Consider the following 13,298-nt stretch of genomic DNA (forward strand, 5'->3'; position numbering starts at 1 on the left):
TCTGTTTCCATTAGGGCAGGCAGCTCATCTTCTCCTATGACTGCCCGCCTAGATGTCAAAGGTCGAGGTTCATCATCAGCTGTGGCTGATGTGGAAGGCTTGCTTGACTGCTGAGCCTCGCACATTTTTCTATCATACAGTTCTTTGTAAGGACTCAAACCATCTTGCAAATATCCCCTAAACCTACGTACCCTTTCAAAATTAAAGTCGTACTTTATCATTGCAGCGAAAATCTCACGTAGTTGCTTCACTTTCGCTACTGCATTCGGTTTCGATTGTTATCCTTTCCTCTTTCAATTGCATCAGCTCTTCATCTATCAGTTCTTGGTCATGGGATGCCAAAACCTCTTCAACATCATTTTCGTCAGCTTCCACAAGCCAAACTCACTTTGTCCTTGCTTTGTTCACCACAATCGAAACGCTTAATTATGTCTAGTTTTACGCTAAGTGTAACACCCTTATGAGCTCTTTTAGGTTTTTCCGACACCATAGAACTCATCTTGCTAACGGCTGCTCACAGGCACGTGTTTAAGCAATGCCAGCGAGAATGCCGTTCCGAATCCAGGGGAGACTAGCTGCTCGGGGCACGCGTGCTGCTTTTTTTCGCAACAGTGAAAACACCTTCTGAAAGCGAAAACAGAGTACTAATGTAGGTCTTTCGTAACAGTGAGGTTTCGTAAAGCGAACGTTCGAAAAGCAGGGGGACACCTGTATTGAATCACTCCCACTATTATTGTTCATGGCCCTTCAGAGCTCTCATTTTTATATTCTCCAATTTTCAAACATTTGATGCTCTACACAAGTTAAACAAAATCAGAAAAGTGATTATGAAATCACAAATACAACCAGAGATTACCAAATTAGACAGTCCTATTTATTCATACTATTATATATACTTACCGGACAACCATCAACTTCATAGACAATGTCAAAGATTTGTCTTTGACCTTCAGTTTTTCTTTTATCTTCATTGATATGCCTAAAAGAAAATGACAGTAATGCTTTATGCAAAATAAATTAACAAAGCAAGAGGCAAGAGACTGGTCGTGCTGGGATCACTCTCCCCGCGTGCAGGAGGCTGAGGGATGACCTTACAGATTTATAAGATCATGAGGAACAAAAATAAGGTGAAAGGTCACAGACTCTTTTCTCCTCAGTTAAAAAGTCTAAAGCTAGAGTATAGATTTGAGAGAGGGGAAGGATTTGAAGGAGAACTGAGACACGTTTCTTCATACAGAGGCTGGTGGCGTATAGAACAAACTAAGAGGAAGTGGCAGAGGTGATGCTACACCATGTTCAAGACATCTGGACAGGTACAGAGGGATATGGACAAAATGCAGGCAAGTGAGACTACCTCAGGTAGGCACCTTGGTTTTCATGGGCAAGTTGTGACAAAGGGCCTGTTGTTTTCATACTGCACGCCTCTATAACTAATAACTCATAAACAAACAATTCAACTAAACTTAACACCTGACCAAGTGGAAAGTGTATCTAATATGATAGAAAAATAAAAAATATTAGCAGACTAGTCAAACTGAACAGAGTTATTTTGTTATTTGAGTCAATAGTGAATTCAGTACACACAAATGTCACTGATTTAAGGTTCTTATGCATGTCAAAAATGCAGCATAACCTATTCAAACCCCAACTTCAAACAATAAAATGCTCATCAACTTTGGGAGGTGAAGCAGCATTTTCCAAACAAATTATAAAAACAACACCATGCAATATTTGGGCATCCAATAACATGCACTTCCGTTTTCTGAATAGCAAAGAACTAAAAAGCTAGGTCCAATTATAGAATTAATTAGGGCCAAATCCAATTATAAACAACAGAGAAGTAAAATTCCCATAAAGCAGAGTCCCTTCATAAAGCTAGCTGTATTTTAACATCAAACAGGACAGCACAGGAACAGGATTTTCAGCCCATATCTGTGACAACGATGATGCCAAATTAAATTAATTACACCTGCCTGCACATGATTCTTATCTATCCGTTCCCTGAATCTTCTTGTGTTTGTCCAAATACCTCTTTAATAGCAGAATTGGATCTGCTTCCATCATCACCCCCCTCCCATCGTGTTCCAGCTACTACCTTTGCTGTATATAAAACAAAACTTGCCCTGCATAAAATAAATGCCCTCTGTATCTCTAGACATTTCCCCACTGTCACTTTAAATCTATGCCCGCTAGTGTTTGACATTTTCACCCTGGGAACAACTCTGAATATCTACCCCATATATACCTTAATTTTTAAAACAAATGGCGGTGCAGGCTCGAAGGGCCGAATGACCTACTCCTGCACCTATTTTCTATGTTTCTATGTTTACAACATAATATCTCCCTTTAGCCTCCAAAGATACAGAGGAAGCAATCTAAGTTTGTCCCAGCAACATTGTGATGAACCTCTTCAGCCTTCTCCAAAGTATGCACATCATTCCTGTCATACAGGGACTAGAATTACATACAGTTCTTCAACTGTGGCCTAACCAAAATTTTTTGCCACTGCAATACAACTTCCATAAGTGTATACTCAATGTCTTGATCAATGCAGACAAGTAACCATGGAACATCCCTACCTTATACACCATTTCTGACTAATTCTGTGGCCACTTCCAAGGAAATGCAGATATGCACACCAAGATCATCAATGCATCCAAGGGTCCTGCCATTTACAACAGCCTACCATCAACCGAGGAGTCCATGGATTTCAGGTTGGCAACGCCTGCATTACACCATCATTTTTGTGTCATTTGCACACTTACTAATTAATCCAGACATTTCTGTCCAGTTACAGCACTGATTCCTGTAGAAAACCAGTCACAGACTTCCAGTACTGCCCCATTTTCCACACGAAGCCAGTTTTGGATCCAACCTACCAAGTCATCATGGATCCCATGAAGATTGTGTCTTAATCTTCTGCTTACCATGAAAGGCCTATATAAAGTCCACAGGGACAGCACCCACTGCCCCTCCCTGAATCATCTTTGTCACATCCTCAAATCCCATCAAGTTTGTACGAGCTGGCCCACACAAAACCATGTTAATAACCCATACTTTTCCAAATGAAAGTAAATCTATCCCCAAGAATCTTCTCCAATATCTATCCTACCACCAGTATAAATCTCACCAGCCTACAATTTGCCATATATTTCTTATTGTCTTTAAACAAAGAAACAAACATTCACTTTGGGGACTCACCTGTAAGATTCGAAGATCTCCATCAAAGAATCGGTCATAGAGCACTGCACCACAGAGACCCTTCACCTCATCTAGTCTGTACTGCAATGTTTTTCTACCAAGTCCCATTGACCCACATCTGGACCATGGCACTTCATACCTCTCCCATTAAATATTGCAACAGATCCTGCATCCACAATTCCACTGGCATCTCGTTTCACACTGAAGTTCCCATCAGGTTACCCTTAAATAGCTCATCTTTCAACCTTAAGCTTTTGTCTTACGAATCTCACTCTCTGGGCTTCTCCCCCGAAGCCAATGTCAAATCAAATTTACTGCCTCATCCTGAAAGCCAGATGACAGAACCTTCCTGACCTATTTTCCATAGATGCTACCTGGCCTGCTGAGTTTCTCCAGCATTCTATGTGTGACTAGCCTCCTATGCAGGACTTTGTCAAGGGCCTTGCTAAGATCCATGTACACAACATCCACTGCTTTCCTTCAACTTTTCTGGCAACCTCCCCAAAAAGCTCCAAGTTCGGTTAGACAAGACCTGCCACACCCAAAACCATGTTGGCTATTCCTGATCAGATGCTATTCAAACATTTATATGTCGAGTCTCTTAAAATCCCTTCCAGTAATTTATCCACTACAGATGTCAGACACCCCGATCAATAATTTCCCAGCTTAATCTTCGAGCCTTTCTTGAGTGGAACAACATGAGCTAATTTCCAGTGCTCCAGCACCTCACCTACAGCCAAAGAAATTTTAAATACCTCTGCCAAAGGTTCTGCAATTTCAGCACTAGCCTTTCACAAAGTCCAAGGGGACACCTTTGTTAAGCTCTGGGGACTTGTCCACCGTAATTTGCCTCAAGGCAGCAAGTATCTCCTCTTCTGTAATCTGGATATGGTTCATGACATCTCTGTTGTTTTGCCTCAGTTCTACAAACATTGTTCATCTCCCAAATAAACACAGATGAAAAACGATCCATTTAAGATTTCCATTTCTTTTGCATCCATGCATAGATAACCAAGCTGATCTGCAAGTGGATCAATTTTGACGCTTGCTATCTGTTTGCTCTTATCCAAGGATACACATTGTAATCAAAAGGATAGGCAGAGAGGCAGAGTGGATGGGATGGCTCTGCTGGTAAAGAATTAAAACAAATCCTTAGACAGAGGAGACATAGGATCAGAAGATGTAAAATCCTTGTTGGAAGAGTTAAGAAACTGCAAGAGTAAAAAGACCCTGATTGGAGTTACATGTAGGCTCTTGAACAGCAGCCAAGACGTAGGCTACAAAATACAAGAGGAGATAGAAAATATATGTCAAAAGAGCAATGTTAGATTAGTCACAGAGGATTTTAATATGCAGGTAAATCGGGAAAATTAAGTTGGTGGTGGATACCATGAGAGAGAATTTGTAGAACGGCTTGTGGTTGAGCCCACTATGGGAAAGCTTATTCTGGATTGCATTTTGTGTAATGAAGCAGATTTGATTATTGAGTTCAAGGTAAAGAAACACTTTGGAGGTAGTGATCATGTTATAGAATTCAGCCTGCAATTTGAGAGGGAGAAGATAAAGTCAGATGTTTCAGTATTACACTTGAATTAAAGGGAATTATAGAGGCACTTGAGAGGAACTGTCAAATTTGATTGAAAGGGGATACTAGCAGGGATGATGGCAGAAGAGCAATAGCTGGAATTTCTAGCAGAAATTCGGAAGGAAAGGATAGACACATCCCAAAGTAATAGTATTCTAAAGGCAAGATGATGCAACTGCGGCTGACAAGGGAAGTCAAAAACAACAAAAAGCAAAAGAGAAGGCAAAAAATAGAGCAAAAATTTGCAGAAAGGTAGAGGATTGGGAAGCTTCTAAAAACCATCAGAAGAATGTGGTAGCTGAAGAAATTGTGGAGACACTAGTAATGATCTTTCAAGAATCACTAGATTCTGGCACAATTCTTCAGTACTTGGAAAGTTGAAAATGCCACTCCACTCAAGAAGGAAGGGAAGCACAAGACAGGAAATTAAAGGCCAGTTAGCCTGACCTCAGCGGCTGGGAATATGTTGGATTTGCTTTTTGACAATGAGGTCTCAGGGTACTTGGAGGCACATGATAAAATAGGCTGTAGTCAGTATGGTTTCCTCAAAGAAATCAGTTGGAATTCTTTGAGGAAATAAAAGCAGGATAGACAAAGGAGAATTAGTGGATGTTGTGTACTTTGATTTTCAGAAGGTCTTTAACAAGGTATCATGCATGATGCTGCTTAACAAAGTAAGATGCCATGGTATTACAGGAAAGATACTGGCGTGGATAAAGGATTGGCTGATTGGCAGAAGGCAAAGAGTGGGAATAAAGGGGTCCTTTTCTGGTTGACAGCTAGTGGTGTTCTGCAGGGGTCGGTGTTGGAGTGCTTCTTTTTATATTATATGCCAATGATTTGGATAATAAAATTGATGGCTTTGTGGCCAATACGAAGTTAGGTGTTGAGGGAAACTTAGACAGATTAAGAAAATAGGCAAAGAAGTGGCAGATGGAATATCGCATCAGGAAGTGTACGGTCATACACTTTGGTTGAAGATACACAAAAAAATGTAGACCATTTTCTAACAGGGCCTTCCTGAAGATAAATCCAAGGAAGGCGACGGGCCTAGATGGCGTCCCAGGAGGGGTTCTCCGGGTCTGTGCAAGCAAGCTAGCTGGAGTGTTTGCTGACATCTTCAACTGCTCCTTGCTTCAGTCTAAGATCCCTTCGTGTTTTAAGAAGGCAACGATAATCCCAGTGCCGAAGAAGAGCAAGGTGGTATGCCTGAATGACTATCGACCTGTGGCTCTGACATCAATTGCTACGAAGTGCTTCGAGAGATTGGTTATGGCACATATCAACCACAGCCTACCGGTCAACCTCGACACTTTGCAATTCGCCTACCGGAGCAAAAGGTCAACGGCAGATGCCAGCTCTCTGGCCCTACATTCCTCCTTAGAACACCTGGAGAATAAAGACGCATACGTAAAGCTCCTTTTAATTGACTACAGCTCTGCCTTTAATACCATCATTCCAAATAAACCGATTCCTAAGCTCCAGAACCTGGGCCTTAGCACTCAGATCTGCAGCTGGATCTTCAACTTCCTCACAGACAGGACCCAGGCTATAAAAATAGGGGACAAGCTCTCCCCTACAATCACTCTGAGCACCGGTGCCCCACAAGACTGTGTACTCAACCCCCTGCTGTACTCACTGTATACCCATGACTGTGTAGCCAAGTTTCCATCAAACTCAATATATAAGTTTGCTGATGACACAACAATTGTAGGCCCTATCTCGGGTGATAATGAGTTTGAGTACAGCGAGGAAATTAAGAACCTGGTGGCATGGTGCGAAGACAGTAACCTATCCCTCAACATCAGCAAGACGAGGGAATTGGTTGTTGACTTCAGGAGTAGCGGACCACACGACCCAATTTACATTGGTGGTGCGCAAGTGGAACAGGTCGAAAGCTTTAAGTTCCTTGGGGTCAATATCACAAATGACCTGACTTGGTCCAACCAAGCACAGTTCACTGCCAAGAAGGCCCACCAGCACCTTTACTTCCTGAGAAAACTAAAGAAATTTGGCCTGTCCCCTAAAACCCTCACTAATTTTTGTAGATGCACCGTAGAAAGCATTCTTCTAGGGTGCATCACAACCTGGTATGGAAGTTGTCCTGTCCAAGACCGAAAGAAGCTGCAGAAGATCGTGAACGTGGCACAGCACATCACACAAACCAATCTTCTGTCCTTGGACTCACTTTATACCGCACACTGTCGGAGCGTGATGCCAGGATAATCAAGGACACGACCCACCCAGCCAACACACCTTTTGTCCCTCTTCCCTCTGGGAGAAGGCTCAGGAGCTTGAAGACTTGTACGGCCAGATTTGGGAACAGCTTCTTTCCAACTGTGATAAGATTGCTGAACGGATCCTGACCCGGATCTGGGCTGTACCCTCCAAATATCCGGACCTGCCTCTCGGTTTTTTTGCACTACCTTACTTTCCATTTTTCTATTTTCTATTTATGATTTATAATTTAAATTTTTTATATTTACTAATTTTTACTATTCTTAATACTTAATATTTGTAATCCAGGAAGTGGGAAGCGCAGAATCAAATATCGCTGTGATGATTGTACGTTCTAGTATCAATTGTTTGGCGACAATAAAGTATAAAGTAAATTTAAAAATCCAAGGTACAAAGGGACTTGGGTGTCCTTGTACAGGATTGCCTAAAGGTTAACTTGCAGGTTGAATCGGTGGTGAGAAAAGCAAATGCAACATTAGCATGCATGCCTTGAGGACTAGAATATAAAAGCAAGGATATAATGCTGAGTCTTTATAAGGCACTGGTGAGGTCTCACTTAAAGTATAGTGAGCAGTTTTGGAATTCTTATCCAAGAAAGAATATGCTGACATTGGAGAGGGTTCAGGGGAGGCACACGAGAATGATTTAGGGAATGAAAGGGTTATCATATGAGGAGCGTCTGATGGTTCTGGGCACCTACTTGCTGTAATTTAGAAGAATGAAGTGGGAATCTAATCGAAACCTGTTGAAAGGCCCAGGTAGAGCAGATGCGGAGAGGACATTTCCCATAGCTAGACAGTCTAGGAGCAGAGGGCCTCAGAATAGAGAGACGTCCATTTAGAAAAGAAATGTAGAGGAATTTCTTGAACCAGAGGGTGGTGAATCTGTGGACTTTGTTGCCATAGGTGGCTGTGGAGGCCAGGTCATTGGGTGTATTTAAGGCGGAGGTTGATGGTTCATGATTAGTCAGGGTGTGAAGGATTAAGGGGAGAAGGCAGGAGAGAGGTAAAATGCGATCAGACATGATGAAATGATGGAGCAGACCAAATAGGCCAAGTGGCCTAATTCAGCTCCCATGTCTCATGGTGTTAATATATTCGTAAAAAACCACTGGGATTCTCCTTCACCTTGTCTTCCAGAGCAATCTCATGCTTTCTTGCAGCTTTCTTGATGTCCCTTTAAAGTATACTCTTGCATTTCTTACACTCAAGCACCTCTTTTCTTCCTTGCTGCCTATACCTGCTATGCATCTCCTTCTTAACAAGCGCCTCAATATGTCTCAAAAACCAAAGCCTCGGCAATCTTCTCTCTTGCCTTTCAATCCCTAGGGACTTAATACCTTAATGTTCTTCATGAAGTTGAACACCATTGCCTCAACATCAATATGCCCTAGAATGTTAGCATATCCCAAAATGGTCTCTCTGTCCTCCATGTCCTCTCCTCGGTGGATATGGATACAAATTATTCATTTAGTACCTCACCCAGTACCTCTGACACAAGGCTCATTTGTCCCTAAATTCCCTTCCTTGAGTATTCCTACCCTCCCTTGAGTATTCCTACCCTCCCCTACTGCCCCTCATGTTTAATAAATGTATAAAATTGCTTGGGACTTTCCTTAATTCTACTCATCCTCTTATGGTCCCTTTTTTGAGTTCCACCCTGCTTTCATTACATTCCTCAAGAGTCATGCTGTGCAGAAAATTCGTCATCCTCTCTCCAAATCAGCATTGATTCACACTGCACACTCCCACTCTGAGAATGAACATTAAATTTCAATGGTTTATCTAATCATTCTTTAAACTAGTTCAATGAGAGGCAGCACACTCCCTGCAGGGTGCAATATTGAGTTAAATCCACAACCTACACTAACACTAATATTACGATTATCCTTTAGATCCTTGATATTCAGACTTTATTTCAGAGCTTGAATTGATTTAAATATTAGTTATTCAAAGAGTTGACTGCAGTATCAATACTACCTTAACAATACAACCAGTTATTCATTTCACGGATAATATCAGCAGGTTCTGTGTACAAATTACCCAAGTTCATTTAAAAGTCATTTCCTTCAAGAATAATTTTTATCTAAATGAGGCTTTCAGCTATCTGGAGGATATGAAAATACATTGCAAGTCTACAGGTCTTTCATACAAGTATCACTTTTCAAATATCAATTGCTCGTATCCAGTTAATAAAAAAAGGATACAACCTGCTAACAAGGTCTAGGCAATGTTTGATTCAGAGCAAGCACACAGTGCGGGTCATACATAGCAAATGTTCTAAAAATGGATGCACAAAGCAAAATAAAAAGTACAAGCCTGCATAGAAGAGGAATTATCTTTGAGAATAAAGGTGCACGAAGAAATAATGCAAGAGGACAAGCAGAAGAGCAAAAGTATTTGATATCTATTTGGAGCAAATGCAGGAAGGTTTTAAAAAAAATAAGCAAGCCTCATCTCTTGTTTAAAAATTTCAAAAGCAAGCCAACTGATGAGCAAAATTACACTTAAAGTTGTAGTAGTATCATAGAATTTAAATCACTATCATATACAAAGTTCTTAGATAGAAAATTGATGTCAAGAACTTACGTCATGACTTCCCTGAGTATCTCAATAGCATATTCCAAGCTGACTTTGTCAGGATTGTCATCTGTAGTGTGCTTCCAAAGGTCTACAGAGGTAAAGATTAATTAAACAATATTGTCACGTGCAATTAAAAACATGAAAAATGTTAATCAAATAGCAAAGTTCATCATACCCATCAAATGATCGTGAATAGCCCAGAGGTAGAAACCCCCAAAAATCTACAATCACATTCTGCTTCTTGTGGCCAATCCCATTATTATGTGACATTAACAACAGGAATTCTGCAGATGCTGGAAATTCAAGCAACACACATAAAAGTTGCTGGTGAACGCAGCAGGCCAGGCAGCATCTCTAGGAAGAGGTGCAGTCGACGTTTCAGGCCGAGACCCTTCGTCCTGCCTGAAACGTCGACTGCAGCTCTTCCTAGAGATGCTGCCTGGCCTGCTGCGTTCACCAGCAACTTTTATGTGACATTCCTCTTTTCCTACTATCCTTCCAGCTCAATATTTCATATCCCAAGATAACCCTTAATATTTAACACTATTGAGAATAGTCCAACATAATGACTTTTTCCATATTCTCTAAAATTGAAGAAATATACAGTACACTAACCATATGGTGAGAAAATATTTAAGGCAAAATATTCTTGATGCTCTTTATTTGCTTCTGTACCCACATACCCATTTTCTGCTTCTCAGACCAAAACTTAAGATACTGCTGCATGTTAGAGTGGATTCTTTTTGGGTAGATGATTTGTTAACACTTAAATAACTTTGGCCACCAGACTTCTATTCTAACTCTTTGACAAAGGACTGTGGATGGAGTCCACCACAATGGGCTTCCTAAAAGGTGTAAATACCAGATGCATCTGGTGCCTGATGCTGTATTTTTGAAGGCAGTATCACCTATACATTATAAATATTAATTGTATGAATTGTCTTCTATGTTAGCACGGGAAATGCCAAATAAATGTATTGTAGACTTAACTTACATTCCTAAAGGCTGTAGATACCAACCCAGACATGCTGGCGTCAGGAGGAAAGGATGGTGTGAGATCTTGTATGTAGCTTAAATAGGAAGCATTGTCTGTGCATTGTCTGTAACTTTTTAAGTAGCGATTGCCTTTGTGTTTAGCATATAAATATCAAGCCCACATTTAGCTAGCAGACCTTTCTGCAGAAAGCGTCTCCATCCGTTAAGATGCCTTGTTGTGTCAAATAAAGAAGCTGCTTTGTATCTACCAGTGACTCTGTCTCTCCAGTAATTTCAACCACACTACAACACTGCACACCAGGATCCCATCACTTCAAAGGGGATTGCATTTAGTTGGTATCAGGTCCTTTCACTTAACCCACCTGTCCCCTCTAGCAGTTTATGCAACTTTAACGCAGTTCAGTTTCTGCAATAATTCAGCCAGTTCTTAAAAAATGACTAAACTTTACAAAATTTGCAAGGGAAACAAGAGAAACATACAGATAGTACTGAAGAGATAGCTTGATCCAGTCATACGACTAATTCTATCTAAAGCCACAGATGATCCAGGTTTTATAATGTACATTCCAATATATTCTACAAATAATTCTGGAGGTTCTTAGTACCATTCAGTAGCAAAACAACACTTGGCAGCCTTTGCACAGGTCGAATAAGCAGCTCTGCTAAGGTTTGACGACCACATTCAGGTTTAGCTTGATTAATCTGGCCAAAACAAACAGAATGACATATTGTCAACATTAAATGTCCCTGTTACTTTAAAAAAAGCACCAAAATTTAACCCTTGAAAAATCTAAAAACTCAATAAGCACCAATTTCAACCAGTTCAAAAAAGTGACACAGACCAGGTATCATGGTCCAGAGTTTTCTTTCCAATGCACTGCACAAACCTGCTAAAAATTGTATTAATATGGAAATACAGGGTTTGGTTTTTGATCAGAACTCATTTCACCAGTAGAGAAAACTGTATTTGATTGAGATTTCACAGATTAAGGCAATCATTTAATAAAAACCCCTATTATAAGAATCTCAGTTATTATGTCCTCAAAACAAATGCTAATAGCCATACATGCTAAATATTCTCAAATAAAGCAAGAAATTTAAAAAATGGCTATTTATGGCATTCAGGCCATATCTTTCCATGCCCTGCTCTCCATATACCTATCCACATGCTTCCTAAATGAACCATTGTACCCGCATGATGTCTTCTGACAGCACGTTCTACACTCCTGTACCTAATAAAATGGCGGAAGGAGTGGAATCTGATGTGGTCTTCTGCTGCTGTTGCAGGCCCGTCCATCAAGGTTCAACATACTGTGCATTCACAGATGCTCTTCTGCACACCACTATTATAACATGTGGTTATTTGAGTTACTCTCGTTTTCCTGTCAGCTTGAACCAGTCTGGTCATTCTCCTCCGACCTCTCTCACTAACAAGACGTTTTCCACCACAGAACTGCCAGACTTCTTTTTTTTTGATGTTTTTAGCACCACTGTCTGTAAACTCTGGAGACCGTTGTATGTGAAAATCCCAGGAGATCAGTAATTTCTGAGATACTCCAAATGCCCTGTCTGACACTAAAAATCATTCCATGTTCAAAGACATTTAGATTACATTTCTTCCTCTTTCTGATGTTTGGTCTGAACAACAACTGAAGCTCTTGGTAATGTCTGCATGCTTTTATGCATTGAGTTGCTGTGACACGACTGGCTGATAAGATATTTGAACATACAGGTGTACCTAATAAAGTGGCCACTGAGTGTAGCTACTCACCACCCTGAAAAAGTTGTCCCAGGTCACCTCTTAATCTGTTCCCATCCACCTTAAATCTAGAGCTCCTAGTCTAGAATCCCTATACTAGGGGAGAAGAAACCATTACTGTTCTCCTTATATATACACCTCATATTTCTATTTGATCACTATTCGTCATCCTACTTTCCAAGAAATAAAGACCTAGCCTTGCCAACCTCTCCCTATAATCCAGGCCTTCTAGTCCCAGCATCTTCCTCACAAATCTTTTATGCACTCTTTCCAGTTTAACTACTGGAAACAGGACACAGTACTCTCAGTACTATCTCATCAATGACTTACAATGGCAACATAATGTCACAACACATACTCCATACCATGCAAGTTTATTAAATGTCCTTTGCACCGTAATGTCACAAACTACCTACTTTCCTCCCAGGTTCCTTTGTTCCATTACATTCCCTAGTGCTCTACTATTCCTACATTGGTTTGGCTTTGCAAAGTGCATCACCTCACACTTTATCTGTATTGAAATCCATTTTCCACTCCTCAACCTACTTCCCTAACTAATGAAGCTTTCCCCCATCATCTACAACCTTCTTCATTGGCAAAGATCTAACATTGTTTCAATAAAACCTACCTTCAAGAAAGCATGAAATCTTGGTTTTTGTTTCGCACACTTCCCAATAGTATCCTTACTCATTTCAAAAAAGTTTACGAATGGTGGATAAGTCTTCAACAAGTCCTTAGACTAAAAGAAAGAATTCAATTGTTTTCCATTCTATCATTTATATGTCACTCTACTATTTCTACAAGCAGTCAGATACTCTCAAAGACCATTTGAGAGTTTTGTTATTAAAACACTGCACACTTACAGAACGATCGAAATCTCTAGAGGTTTTTAGGCCAATGAATCATTGAGCGTTTAATGAACGTTTTGTAAACAGAA

The 13,298-nt window shown here is 40.4% G+C and overlaps 1 protein-coding gene across 4 annotated transcripts in view; it reads right to left on the reverse strand.

Annotated features, from left to right (window-relative positions):
- Positions 1-13,298, reverse strand: part of ect2 (epithelial cell transforming 2) — a 67,206-nt gene that overhangs the window by 23,143 nt on the left and 30,765 nt on the right. For all 4 annotated transcript variants that reach the window (XM_072254573.1, XM_072254571.1, XM_072254572.1 and 1 more), the window contains 4 exons: positions 12,990-13,100; positions 11,208-11,304; positions 9,613-9,694; positions 901-979 (listed from right to left, as the gene is read on the reverse strand). In XM_072254573.1, the coding sequence (XP_072110674.1) occupies positions 901-979; positions 9,613-9,694; positions 11,208-11,304; positions 12,990-13,100 (369 nt within the window). The remainder of the gene's footprint in view (positions 1-900; positions 980-9,612; positions 9,695-11,207; positions 11,305-12,989; positions 13,101-13,298) is intronic.

Source organism: Mobula birostris, chromosome 4 (assembly GCF_030028105.1).
Source record: "Mobula birostris isolate sMobBir1 chromosome 4, sMobBir1.hap1, whole genome shotgun sequence".
NCBI classification, from domain to species: Eukaryota; Metazoa; Chordata; class Chondrichthyes; order Myliobatiformes; family Myliobatidae; genus Mobula; species Mobula birostris.